The sequence below is a fragment of the Mauremys reevesii genome, linkage group 4, assembly GCF_016161935.1.
Source record: "Mauremys reevesii isolate NIE-2019 linkage group 4, ASM1616193v1, whole genome shotgun sequence".
Lineage (NCBI taxonomy): Eukaryota > Metazoa > Chordata > Testudines > Geoemydidae > Mauremys > Mauremys reevesii.
Genome location: NC_052626.1, coordinates 39,879,225 through 39,892,399, shown reverse-complemented (window position 1 = coordinate 39,892,399; position 13,175 = coordinate 39,879,225). Strand labels below are relative to the sequence as shown.

Below are 13,175 nucleotides of genomic sequence, written 5' to 3'. Positions count from 1 at the left end.
CCTCCTTACTGTACTGAAGTCTGAAGCAGAGGGAGCACAGGTAGGTATCAGGTGAGGTGGGGATGATCTGCTGGACAGCGGATCCTTTCAGAGCAGCAATTCTCAAACTGCGCTCTGTGGAGCGCTTGCTAGTGGGCTGTGAAGAGCTGGCTGGCCACGTGGGGCTGGCTCTCCTCCTCATTTCCTGCTGCTAAATTGCATTAAAATAAGCTCCCAATACTCGAAAAACCTTTGAAATGTTACTTTGCCATGTGAGCAACTGCTGGAATTGGTGCAGGGCTGCTATGTGATTGTGCCTGGAAGGGGAGGTGTCCAGCACACAACCTCTCTCTCACACTGGGATTCATGCAGGGGAAAAGTTTGAGGTCCCTGGAGAAGATGCATTTTTAAAAAAAATCCATACAGTATTCTAGAGGAAGTGCAGTATCATTCTGATGGAGCTGTATTGCGTGAGGCTGTTGCTATAGTTCTCTTTTACAAGGGGTTGTCTGATGACCAGCTGGCCTAGGGGTCAGGCAAGGCACAGGGGGCCCCAGCCAAGTTGTACGTGGGAGGCCTCAGTCCCTCTTGAATGCTCATATTGCTCCCCTTCGAGTTCTGCCACAGCAGAGGAACAGGGCGCAAGGTAGGGGAACCCAGGTCCACCCGCTCCACTGGGTCCCAACCCAGGGCCATAGAAGGTTTGTCAAAGTGTCTGGACTAGTAATCGCTCCATCCCCAAGTTACACTCTTCCCGGAGTCGCTTCCTATCAAACCTGAGCTCTGCTATTTGGGGCATGGTCACTGGTTCAGAAGACTCCACTTGGTCTGTTAACATCCTGTTCAAAGCAGCCTCTTGTAGGGCTCTCAGCTTCCCAGAGATGTGGGCAATCCGGATTCCCTGCTGCTAGAACATCTTTAAAGCTGTAGCCCCACTCCTGTCACAGCACCAGCCTTGCTTCTTGGCACAGCCTGCAGCTCCTTCCCCACTTTTGCTGCTCTACCAGTGTCCTTTTAAACTATTCCTCTACTGGGAGCATGCCCTGCACCTGTTGAGGGGTGGGACCTCCCTAGCCCTGTATTACCCTATTATTGCCCTGGTTCCGTGTGGGGTGTGCAGACCCCATCACACATGTTAAGAGTGGAGTTTCATGCCATCTGTGTGCGTTAGGCATAGGCCTAAGTGTCAGTCTTTTAATCTCTAAAGGCTTGAATTCAAATCCTTCCTAATGCCCAAAAGGGACAGCAAATCTGGGTTTCCTCCCAGCCTCTATTGCTGTATAGTGAGAGTGGTTTACATTGGCAGAGCTGCATGGGGCCCAGGACTGGAATACCAGGGGATGCTGCAGGTCAGGATTAAGGGGCATTGGCAGAGTTCTAGAGGCAATCTTGCACAGCCCCAACCTGCCCTATGTCTGGATGTAGACAGTCTGCCCAAAACCAGAGTTAGAACGCACAAATATCAAGAAATAACACCTGTAATTTGTCATGGCCTGAAGCAATCTTCTCTCCTTCCTCTGCCTAAATAAAGATGACCTTATCTTCTCTAGAAAATAGATTGATGGGAAAGTATGTGGATTCCTCGCCTTGGTCAGCAGTCTGAACCCAGTGCAGCTACCTCTGACTAGTTTCCATTTTGTTGATTGTCTGGTGTGCTGTGGGAAACAAGTTGCCGGATCTCAGCCCATTCCTTAACGGACAGGTGCTAACATTACAGAAGTCACCACCACTGTTCATGATCCCCATTGTTGCAGGGGAGGGGCCAAATATCGAATGGGCATGGGGACTGAATTTCCCCAAGAAGGGGTTCCCGCAGTTTAGGATTGAGACAGATTAGTAGGATGGATGTGAGAGGAGCTTGCTTTACTGTGGACTATACTGTACCTGTTCTGTGGATACTTACCCGCTGTTGGCCTCAAGGGCTGTTGCTTCAGCACCTGTCACTAGCTCTGAAAGAGTTCATTTTTAGTCAGAAAGAGAGAAGGGTGCTTCTTCTCATACTTCACCCAAGAGAATCTAAGGGTACGTCTACACTACGGGACTATTCCGAATTTGCATAAACCGGTTTTGTAAAACAGATTTTATAAAATCGAGTGTGCGCGGCCACACTAAGCACATTAATTCGGTGGTGTGCGTCCGCGGTCCGAGGCTAGCGTCGATTTCTGGAGCGTTGCACTGTGGGTAGCTATTCCCTAGCTATTCCACAGTTCCCACAGCCTTATTTCCGGGTTGAGATCCCAGTGCCTGATGGGGCAAAAATCATTGTCGCGGGTGGTTCTGGGTAAATGTCGTCAGTCACTCCTTCCTCCGGGAAAGCAACGGCAGACAAGCATTTCGTGGCTTTTTTCCCTGGATTGCCCTGGCAGATGCCATAGCATGGCAATCATGGAGCCTGTTTTGCCTTTTGTGACTGTCACCGTATGTGTGCTAGATGCCGCTGACAGAGGCGATTCAGCAGCGCTACACAGCAGCATGCTTTTGCTTTTGCATGACAGCAGAGATGGTTACCAACCATACTGTACCATCTACCAATCCATAAACTGGTAAAAAGATGATCATGGTTACCAGTCCTTTTGCACTGCGCCACCTGTTGCTGTCATAAGTGCCCCTGGCTGCTCTTAGCCAGGGGCATAAAAGCCAAAATTGGGAATGACTCCCTGAGTCAATCCCTCCTTTATGGTATCAAAAAACAGAATCAGTCCTGCCTAGAATATGGGCAAGTGTACTAGAGAACCACTGTATCATAGAACCAGAGAGCACAGCTGCTCTGTGTCAGATCCTGCAGGAATGATGAGCTGTATGCTATTCACAGGGGGTGCTCCTGCAACAACCCCACCTGTTGATTCCGTTCTTCCCACAGCCTTCCTGGGCTACCATAGCAGTGTCCCCCCACTTGTGTGATGAAGTAATAAAGAATGCAGGAATAAGACACAGTGACTTGTTAGTGATAAATGAGTGGAAGGCAGCCTCCAGCTGCTATGATAGTCCAGACAGGACATTAAGGAGTGTGGAGGAGAGGAGCCCAGCATCCTGCTGCTAGTCCAGGGGCAATTGAATCTTTTCTTTACACATGAAGGGTGGGGGCTGATGAAGCTCAGCCCCCTGTTGCTATGATGAAGACGGTTATCAACCATACTGCACCATCTACCATGAAAAATTAGGTGCACATGACATTGGGGGACCTGACAGATGCTAGTCGGCATGGTTACCAGTCCTTTTGCACTGCACCACATGCCAAAAAGCTCATGATGATGATGACGGATACCAGTCATATTGCACCATCAGCCACCCATTGCGGGGGAGGTGGGAGCAAGGATGTTGGTGTTGACTGCTGCAGCATTGCGTCTATCTGCAGCATTCAGTAAAGATAGGGTGACATGTTAAATAGTCACGAGAGGATTTTTTCCCTTTTACTTCTGGGGTGGGTGGGGGGGTGTACATTGCCGAGCTATGCCCTGAACCACCATGGACACTGTTTGTTTGACCCTAGAGGCACTTGGAGCTCAGCCAAGAATGCAAATGCTTTTCAGAGACTGCAGGAACTGTGGGATAGCTTGAGTCCTCCAGTCCATGAGCGTCCATTTGATTCTTTGGCTTTCCGTTACGCTTGTCACGCTGCAGTGCGCTGAGTCCCTGCTATGGCATCTGTCTGGAGAATTTTTAAAAATGATTCTGAATTTCGTCTTCTATAACGGAGCGCTGATAGAACGGATTTGCCTGCCCTTACTGCGATCACATCCGCATGGTCCATGCTGGAGCTCTTTTTTTATTTTGATTTCGGACTGCATCGCCACCCGTGCTGATCGGAGCTTCACGCTGAGCAAACAGGAAATATTCAAAAGTTCGCGGGGCTTTTCCTGTCTACCTGACCACTGCATCCGAGTTCAGATTGCGGTCCAGAGCGGTCAGTGGTGCACTGTGGGATAGCTCCCGGAGGCCAATACCGTCGATTTGCGGCCACACTAACCCTAATCCGATATGGCAATTCTGATACTAGCGCTACTCCTCTCGTTAGGGAGGAGTACAGAAACCGGTTTAAAGAGCCCTTTATATCGATATAAAGGGCCTCTTGGTGTGGACGGGTGCAGCGTTAAATCGGTTTTATGCTCCTAAAACCGGTTTAAACGCGTAGTGTAGACCAGGCCTAAAGCTATTGAGGGAGATGTTCCACCGTGGGGTCTCTGAGGGGCTGACTGCAATGCTTAGCTTGCCTACCTCTCCCTCTCATGTTTGTTTAAAGACTGTTTGAATCTTAACAGGAAAGAATTCTACTGTGGCACTGGCAGTGGTAAATGTTCTAGGGAACCTTTAGCTGCTGGGAACACTTTGCTGGCTAATTTACACACGTTATTATAGTCTTAATCCTGTCTCATCAATAATTCCAGGCGTGGGTCATCACTCTCTCTCTCCCCCCCCCCCCAATAAATCATGGGGTATTTTATTGCAGCCACTGGGGAGTACAGAGTAGAAGGGTAAACAGATGCAAACCAGGTATCTCTGCCTGCAGTTGCTTCGCAAGGCCCAAGAATAAATGACTGAACCAATGTCTCGGTTATCGGGAAGAGAAACAATTTGAACATTTGGGTCCTTTTTTCTTTACACCTCTCTTAATGCCTCCTGCTTTCTCTCCTCCCTCAGCCTGAGCCAAGCTGTTAACAATTAAAAGGAATTATCTTCCCTCTGGTTTTGACTTGATTGTATTTGCGTTTATAGCAGTTAAGCTAACGAGCTCCAGTCAGGCAGCTGCAGGGAATGGGACTGACTTACATGGGACATTGAAAACTCATGTTTCTCTGTGCTTACAGGTTCTCTTGGAATTGATTTTGTGTTTCAAGTGACCTGTTTTTAGTGCTGGTTAAAGGTGCCAGATTGACAGCCTTGGAAAGGCCTCATGCCAGTCCCCTGAGCCATCCAGTCTAGCTTTGTACTTTTGCTGAACTTGACATGATAGTCTTTCCCTAGAGGCTCATGCCCAGCCCATGTCTATGAAGAAGTCTCTGCTCTTACAGTAGCCTTTGTTTTAGACAGTATTTTCAAACACAGAATGCACCCGAGGTTCAAATTCCCTTTAATCTGAAATAATCCTCCTGCGCCAGACACAGTCACCCACCTTCCCCCAGTAAGAATTTAATTCAACACTGGTATAAATGGATGGAACTACCTTCTTGCTAAAGACAATCGGTGTCACTCCCATTTCATCCTAGGAGTGAATTTGGCTCTTAGTAAGTAGCAAGCTCTTTGTAGAACCTTCAAGGTTGAGACCATTATTATTTCTATTTTTAAATATTTGGGCGTGCTTGGATGCGACAGTGATGGGGCATATAAGTGCCTAGACAGACCAGCATGGTGCAGTTTCTACCATGTTAGCCAGTAGCAAAGGTTCCTGGTATAGCTGCTGGGCCTAGTTTTTAAGGGTCCCGGTTTGAGTCTCTGCACTGGTAACATGCAGGACACATGCAGCAAGTTCTAATGCTGAATGGAAAACCGATAACTGGGACGTCTGTTCTGTCCAGCCTCCTCACTGCTGTTCTGTCTGTCATGAGTCATAATAGGAGGCAGAGGAACAGAAAATCTGTGCAAAATGCCTTCCCTTGGCTGGCGCTGGACCTTTCTGTTCTAAGGAATTCCATTTTTTGCACTAAGCATTTTTTGTTTAATTACTAGAGAGACTGTAAAGCTATTCCAGTCTCTATACTTGATGGGACAGACCCATCCATTATCAGTGGAGTTAATGAATTTGACCTGCTGTCATAGGTCTCACCCCCACTTAGAGCTGTTGGGTTCCAAAATGGGGACCTGCACTGGTTTCCCTCTAAACTAAAAATCCTAGTTTAGATCTGGTAAAAGCTGCCACCACCCAATCAGGTACGTGGATTGGGACACAGTCCTTCCCCAAAATCCTTGGGGATCCCAAGAGCCCCAAATCTATGAAGTTCTTACACCCAGGAGAAATAAACCATTCCCCCCTGCTTCCTCCCCCCTCCCTTTTCCTAGGAGAGATACCGGGATCTAACTACAGAGGGATGCCTCCCCCTCCCCTTTCCCTGAGAATCCACCCAAGGAAAAATCAACCAAGTTCTTTATAGAAAAGATTTATTACAGACTAAAAAGAAAGTCACTGTCTCTGTAACCAAGATGGAACAATATACAGGGTCTAAACTTATCAATCTCTGGAGAGAATTCCCCCTCCTTTCTTTCTCAGTAAAAGCAAAGTAACAGCAAACAGGACTAAAGAATTTCCTTCAGCAAACACACAATTGCAAATGTAGAAATCAAATTATAAGACTAATCCACCTTTCTAATTAATACTCACTATTGAATAGTAGGAACTACTCCAGGAGAACTTGGAGACATGACTGGCCTCTCTTAGATCCAAAAAGAGAACTCTCTAACAAAGAACACAGACAAAGGCTTCCCTCCACAGAGATTTGAAATTATCTTGTCTCTGATTGGTCCTTTGGTCAGGTGGTCATCAGGTACTGCATGTTAACCCTTTACAGGTAAAAGAGACCTTAACCCTTAACTATCTGTTTAGGACACCTGCTTTGGGAACAGAGATTGCTGATGCACATTCTTTTTTGGCTTACCACTTCCATCCTAGCTCCTCTCCTCCCAAAAAATCCCAGTGTAGTTCCAGCAATGCACCCTGCAAGAGCCGGGGAGCATGTCAGAAGCTCAGTAAAAATCCTCTGAGTTGCAATCTCCTCAATTTAGAATTATCAAGGGATTGTGGATGAGCACAGTAGTGTGATATGTTTTTGTGTGTACCAGACTAATGATTAATGCCTAATTCTGCCCTCTTTACACCTGGGCAACATTCCTATATATTACATTATATTTGTGGGGCCAGATTCTGCTCTTAGTTACACTGTTGTAAATCTAGAACAACTCCACTGGTTGATTGGAGTTGCTCCAATTTTACACCAGTGTAACTGAGAGCAGAATCTGACCCACAGAACCTTTCATCTCCTTGATTTGAAGGGAGGAAAGAACTTGACCCTTTGGAAAGTTGTTAGAGGCTGCTGGTCAGTGAAGAGGAAATAAACTGCCCTCTGTCAGTGTGTTAGAACTTGTAGAGGAGCCAAACTTGCTTACAAGTTGCATGCTGTTGAAGGGAAATTTTGTGGTATTCCTGGAAACAGCATTAGTGAGTGGCTTGGCGTGGGGGTTTACCTAGCATACCTTACGTATACTGTTATTACCGAGGGATGGATTTAAACTTCTTGGAGGCAGTGTTTCTCAAGGAGAGTGGCAGGTTTTTCATTGTTCATCACAACTTCTTAGAATTATTTATCTGATCATGACTTGAGCATCTGCATTTCTCACTCAGGCCCTGAGAGGTCTGATGGTGTAAATAGCCCTACTACTTTGGGAGATGAGGGGATAACTGCAGATAGGGACGTACGTGAAATTCTGCCCTCTAAATAAGGAAATGCATACAAATCTCTGGTTACCAACTACACTGAGTTCTGGTGATCTGTGGGACTGACCCCGCTCTCTCTCTCTCTCTCTCTCTCTCCCCTTCCCCACCCCCATCCTTACAGGTCCCGCAAGCTCTTTCAGTGCCAAGCGAGCAGTTATGGGCTGGATCACCATCAATGCACCCTGAAGACTGACTTTGCTTTTGCTCTCCCAATGATTATATCCTTTCTGAGTTCACCACCACCTCACTGCCATCACTGCCACATTTGTCATCGCTTCTAGGAATCTGGAATTTGAGAGTTGGCCTTTACCTCTGCACTCGCTCTCTCTCCTCACAACAACTGCCACTTTTGTGTTTTCCACCAAAACGAGACCACCTTGGGTTTTCTACCCTTCAAGAAAGTGGATCACCTGGAGAATTCTCGCCACGCACCCCCTCCTTCTGGGATAAAGGCCTCCGGATCCTAACGGATAGCTGAGATCTTTCCTTGGAGAGGTGAATTCTCCTGGCTGATCACGTGTGTGTGCTCCCTCTGTGCTTTTCTTCTCCTCCTGTGGAATTTATCAGTTACAGTGATTTTTCCTGGGGTCCTTTTCACCAGTGCTGTGGCTTTTATATTTCGTCTAGGGAAAAGCAGGTTTTTGCAACAATGGGCTTCACACTCCACTCTGCCTGCTTCACCCTGAAGGTTAGCTTACTGCTGGGCTCTTTACTGGGCCTCTGCCTGGGCCTGGAGTTCATGGGCCTCCCCAACCAATGGGCCCGCTACCTCCGCTGGGATGCCAGCACCAGGAGCGACCTGAGCTTTCAGTTCAAGACCAACGTCTCGGCTGGGCTGCTCCTCTACTTTGATGATGGTGGTGTCTGCGACTTCCTCTGCTTGTCCCTGGTTGATGGGCGCATCCAGCTCCGGTTCAGTGTGGACTGTGCCGAGACCACGGTTGTCACAGAAAAGCAGGTCAATGACAGCAATTGGCACTTCCTCATGGTCAGCCGCGACCGCCTCCGGACAGTGCTGGTGCTGGATGGTGAAGCCAAGCCTGGTGAAGTGCGTCCACAGCGCCAGAACATGAACATCGTCAGTGACCTCTTCGTTGGTGGCGTTCCGTCAGACATCCGCCCTGCTGCCTTGACCCTCGATGGCATCCTGAGTGAGCCTCCATTTCAGGGATTTATCCTGGACCTGAAGTATGGCAACTCGGAACCGCAGCTGCTCGGCAACCAGGGGGTCCATCTGGACATGGAGGGGCTGTGTGTAGAGAACCCTTGCGAGAATGGTGGCACTTGTTTCCTTCTGGATGGTGAGCCACATTGTGACTGCTCTGCCACTGGATATGTTGGCAAATTCTGCTCGGAAGGTAAGAGATCACCTGCCTTCTTTCCCTCCCTTCAGCTCTTTGCAAAATCCAACGGGCTAATTTTTCATTTAGCATGGCTGCAAAAGGCCTGGTGCCTCTATTGGTAGATCTCAAATGAGACAGAGTCCCCCTCCAAGTCACAAGCACCTCCTCACCCATAGCAAATAGCAAAGGGGGCAGTTACATATGATGGCAGAGAGGGAATTTTGCAGATATGACACAGCATTGGGAGTGTGGGGAGAATCCTTACCACTAATTTGTTAATGGGGCTGGAGAAGGTAAGGCAATGAGTTCATGAGCACTAAGGGTTTGTAGGAGAGATGGTCAAACTCCAAATGTTTGTTTGAATTCCCCCTCCCATAAACCAAAGAGGGGCAGGTAAAATGGGGAGCAAACGTGAACCACCCTGGTTATGGACTTTGTGGAAACCATACTTCACTGACAAGACTTAGCAAAAAATAAGGCCATCTTTGGGGTAACTTAATAGTAGTCCGGAGAAGGCCCCTGCTCTGCCTGTGTTACTCACACAGTAATGGCTGAGATTGTCATTTTGGTTGCTCCCAGAACCCCAGCTCAGATCGTTTTGGGGCCCGTGTGAAAGATCTGACTAGGTTGCCGAAGCAATAAAAATGAAGATTGAGTGTAACTACTGGATTTTATTTTATTTTTTTCAAAATAAAACTGTAGTGACAAACAACTAAAACTTACCACAGGATAAATACCAGGACTTGTTTCTGGGTCTTCTCTTAAATGCTGTGGTAATTGGCTCTCACCAGTGGGCCCCACTGCTTTAGGTGTCCATACAGGCAAGAGACTTGGATAAAGCTCCTTAGGTTGACAGTGAGAAATCCAAAATCTTGCTGCAATATCTTTGTGAAATAGCTTTATCCCAAGATAGAGACTTGGGATGTCTTGGTTGTAAGCTGGCCAGAACTTCCCGTAGATTTTAGAGTTAAAAAAACACCCTGCCCTCCTTTCACCAACCTCAAGAAGTTTCACCTAGATCTTGGGGTCCAGATCATCCTACAGGAGGGAATGTAGAAGTGTAGTTGGGGCCATACACCAGACCAAGCATGTGATCCTGAGTGGTGCTAAATATCCCAAACTTCCCCTGACTTTTCTGCTGTGATTTGAGTACTTGGCACCACTCCGGATCGGCCTGTGAATGAGAGAGAATGATTTGCAGAGCTTGGGCCTTAGAAGTTCTGAGGCTGCTGGAGTCGTTCCGTGTTGTAGACCCCAAAATCCTGCTGAAGTAAGTGGAAGGTTTGTAGGATAGAGGATTGCAGGATTCACACTTGCATTTGGACTCTGAAACCTAGAGAAATAAACCTCTTCCTACTTCTTGAGCTAATGGATCTAGGCTCCACAGGGAACTACTTTAGATATCAACAGTCTGTGGCTTTCAGCATGTCTTGAAAAATGCTGTAAGCAAGCAGGGCTTCTGCTCACCTATGGGGCAGCGCTGACAGCTCTGGACAAGGCTTGAGTGATGCAATTTCCATATTTTTTGTGGAAGATGAGGTATGGGAAATACATCTTCTAATGGGCAAGGGATGTGTGTAGCACAGACATCAGTGAATGCAGCCAGTGCTATTGTTGTGTGTGAAATCATGCGTCACACTGCCGTTTGTTTCCTGTAGTGATGTATCATTTTCCTCCCAACGTCCTACTTAATGATGGGGGGAGGGAAAGAAATTTTGCCTTAGGGCGCTATTTTATGTATTTTTAACCCATAGTTAACCATGGTCTGATCCCTCAGGTATGATGCACTGTTCAGGGAACTTTCACCTCCGCTCTAACCTCAGAAATATCCTTAACAATTTCCTTAGCTGGTCTCATTTCCCCTGTTTGCTATTATGTCATGTGCATTGCATTTGTTTTAATTATTGTTTTCTCCTTCCCTGTCCGCCTTCTCCCTCCACTTGACCCTGCAGCAAAGCCGTGATCCTGCAAGTGTGACCTCTAAGCCCATTGTCATTCGGTGTCACCCAGGCAGCGTTGTGGCATCACTGCAGGTTCTGGGAAAGAGGAGAAAGGGAGACGCAAAGCTCTAGTAAGGTGAAACAAGCAAACAAAGAATTGCCAAGAAAACGGAACAGGGAAACTAGTGAAATGTACAAAGATTGTCCTTTGACTTGGAAAATCTTTTCCTATTACAAAAAGTTCTTTTTATACCCTGAATCTGGTAAAACTTCCATTGACATCAGTGGAATAAGGACTGCAGGATTGAGCCCAGAATGTCCTATCTGCTTGATCCACTGTTGACCCACCTAGTTTTTTTTATTTGTTTGTTTGTTATTGTTTCCCTCTCCCACCCCAAGAAAGTGAACTTTTTGTTGCTGGAGCTAATGTTTTCTCATTAGTTTATTTCCTTATCCTGGCCTGGGATATTTGCACAAGTGTTATTTAACATGAATAATTTATTCCTGATCTCTCTTTATTTTTAAAGGAGACACACTCCCTTTTGACTGGACACCAGCAGCTGTGGATCCTTAACCCGCTTACACAATTTGTCAGCCCTTTAATTTGCATGCCTGTGTTTTCACTTGATTGCCGATGCAGTTAGCTCATTCATTGGGAGTTGATAGGATCCAATCAATAACTTCTGTTTTAATAGCTAAATGCAATATGTACCTTTTTAATAACGAGTTCTCTTGACAGGTTTCAGCCCATTACGCAACTATTGATTGATACCTGTGTCTGCAGATGGCAAAACCACAACAAACTCATTTATCATATGGCCAGAGAAATAAATAAATAAAAATAGTCAGTGGAACCTACTGCTAGTGAACTGTGATGGTATGAAGCTCCATTTACAGTATCACAAATTGTTTCGGTGCAAAGCACAGTTCCAGTTATAGTGAACTTCAGCACAGAGTGTAACATTCTGACACGTGATGGAACTATAAATCCTGTGAAAACACAGGCCTTGATGTTCAGAAAGCCATGTGGGCATTTGGTGCTGAATGTGTGTACACAATTACCATCATGGCACACATTGTGGCAACTGCATGTGCAAATGACCATTGGAGTACCCTATCGGTCACTGGCATGTGCAGTTTTCGTGACTGGGTGTGCAAATGTGTGCACACTTAAGAAAATCTGAGCATTCAAAATAAAATAAATAACGCTTTTCAATACAACTGATTCATTGAACCTGGCAACCCTGTGTGACTGTTTTGAATAGCAATTAATATGTAACTTGCTGGGTGATGGTGGCATGGAATCCTGAAACTGAAGTCAGAGTGACCTGTCTCCCCACCGCTCCTCCAATTAGCCCCTTAATTCTCGCTGGGATTAGCCTGGTGCCAATAGGCTGAAGCTCTTGTACTATTTGAATAGCACAGAAATTATTTCTCCATAGACATTTTCTTTTGTTTTCTAAACAAAAAACAACCAAAATATGGGTGTATCTGCCTGAATAGCCACACTTGCACGCTCATATTGGTGCTCTTGCATGCTCATGATCACATTCTCTTGCACTCACTGGTACAAATCCTCTCGTTTTGCCAAACTCATCTGTTGAGGACAGACTTGCTGATATGCATCAGCTCAGCATCAAGCGTGTAAGAAGGAGGTCAGATATAGATCCTAGATACAGTTTAGACCTCACCCATGTTCTGGGGCTTCCTTTGGGCTCTGTGGGTGGAGGTGAACCAAAAGCACGCTTAAAAACTATTGACTCCCCTAATGGCTGCAGAGCCCTGAAGTGGATGCCTTCAGCAGCTTCACAAAGCAATACACCAAAGCCCTTGTGCTGCCAGCAGGGGCTGTTTCTAAACGAAGCCTGAATAGGGGCCTGATTGCGCCTCTTCCCTTGATTACAGAGCAAGATTTCCTGGGGATGCTGCCTGCTGAATGACAGAGGAGCCTGTCGCTCTGTAATTATCACTCTTTTAACAGCAGAGGGAACAGCTTTCTCTCTAGCCTCTTGGTTTCATTTAAAGAGACAAGGTACCACGGGGTTTATCTTCCATCTGCCTTTTTAGAGCAGCACAACCTTCCTATTCTGGGTAGATCTAATGGGAACTGCCTGGACCTTTCCTGCAGACACATGGTGCCCCTCTAGCTGCCCCAAAGTTTGTGACACTGGGGGCTGGGTTGATACTTTGCCAGAAGCCTGATGGCTGCACTTAATTTGCATATACATTTACATACATTTTGTAATCAAAACCAAATGAACACGACCATAATATTTGCACCTACTTGCATTTTCCTTGATAGATGAATACAAATTGCTTGTTATGTGAATTCACCAGCCGTAAACAGCTGCCTAGTCTCTGCGTGGCCCTTGCCCTGCAGTTACAGGAGAGGGCAGGCAGCTCTGGGCTACACTTTGAGCAGCCCAGATCTACACCCTCTAGTGCAACACTAAGCATAAAACAGATGTGACCAATGGCTGTAGAATAAAT

The 13,175-nt window shown here is 46.5% G+C and overlaps 1 protein-coding gene across 6 annotated transcripts in view; it reads left to right on the top strand.

Annotated features, from left to right (window-relative positions):
- Nucleotides 1–13,175, top strand: part of NRXN3 (neurexin 3) — a 1,505,977-nt gene that overhangs the window by 155,413 nt on the left and 1,337,389 nt on the right. For all 6 annotated transcript variants that reach the window (XM_039537764.1, XM_039537767.1, XM_039537763.1 and 3 more), the window contains one exon: nucleotides 7,524–8,760. In XM_039537764.1, the coding sequence (XP_039393698.1) occupies nucleotides 8,052–8,760 (709 nt within the window). In that variant the 5' untranslated portion in view covers nucleotides 7,524–8,051. The remainder of the gene's footprint in view (nucleotides 1–7,523; nucleotides 8,761–13,175) is intronic.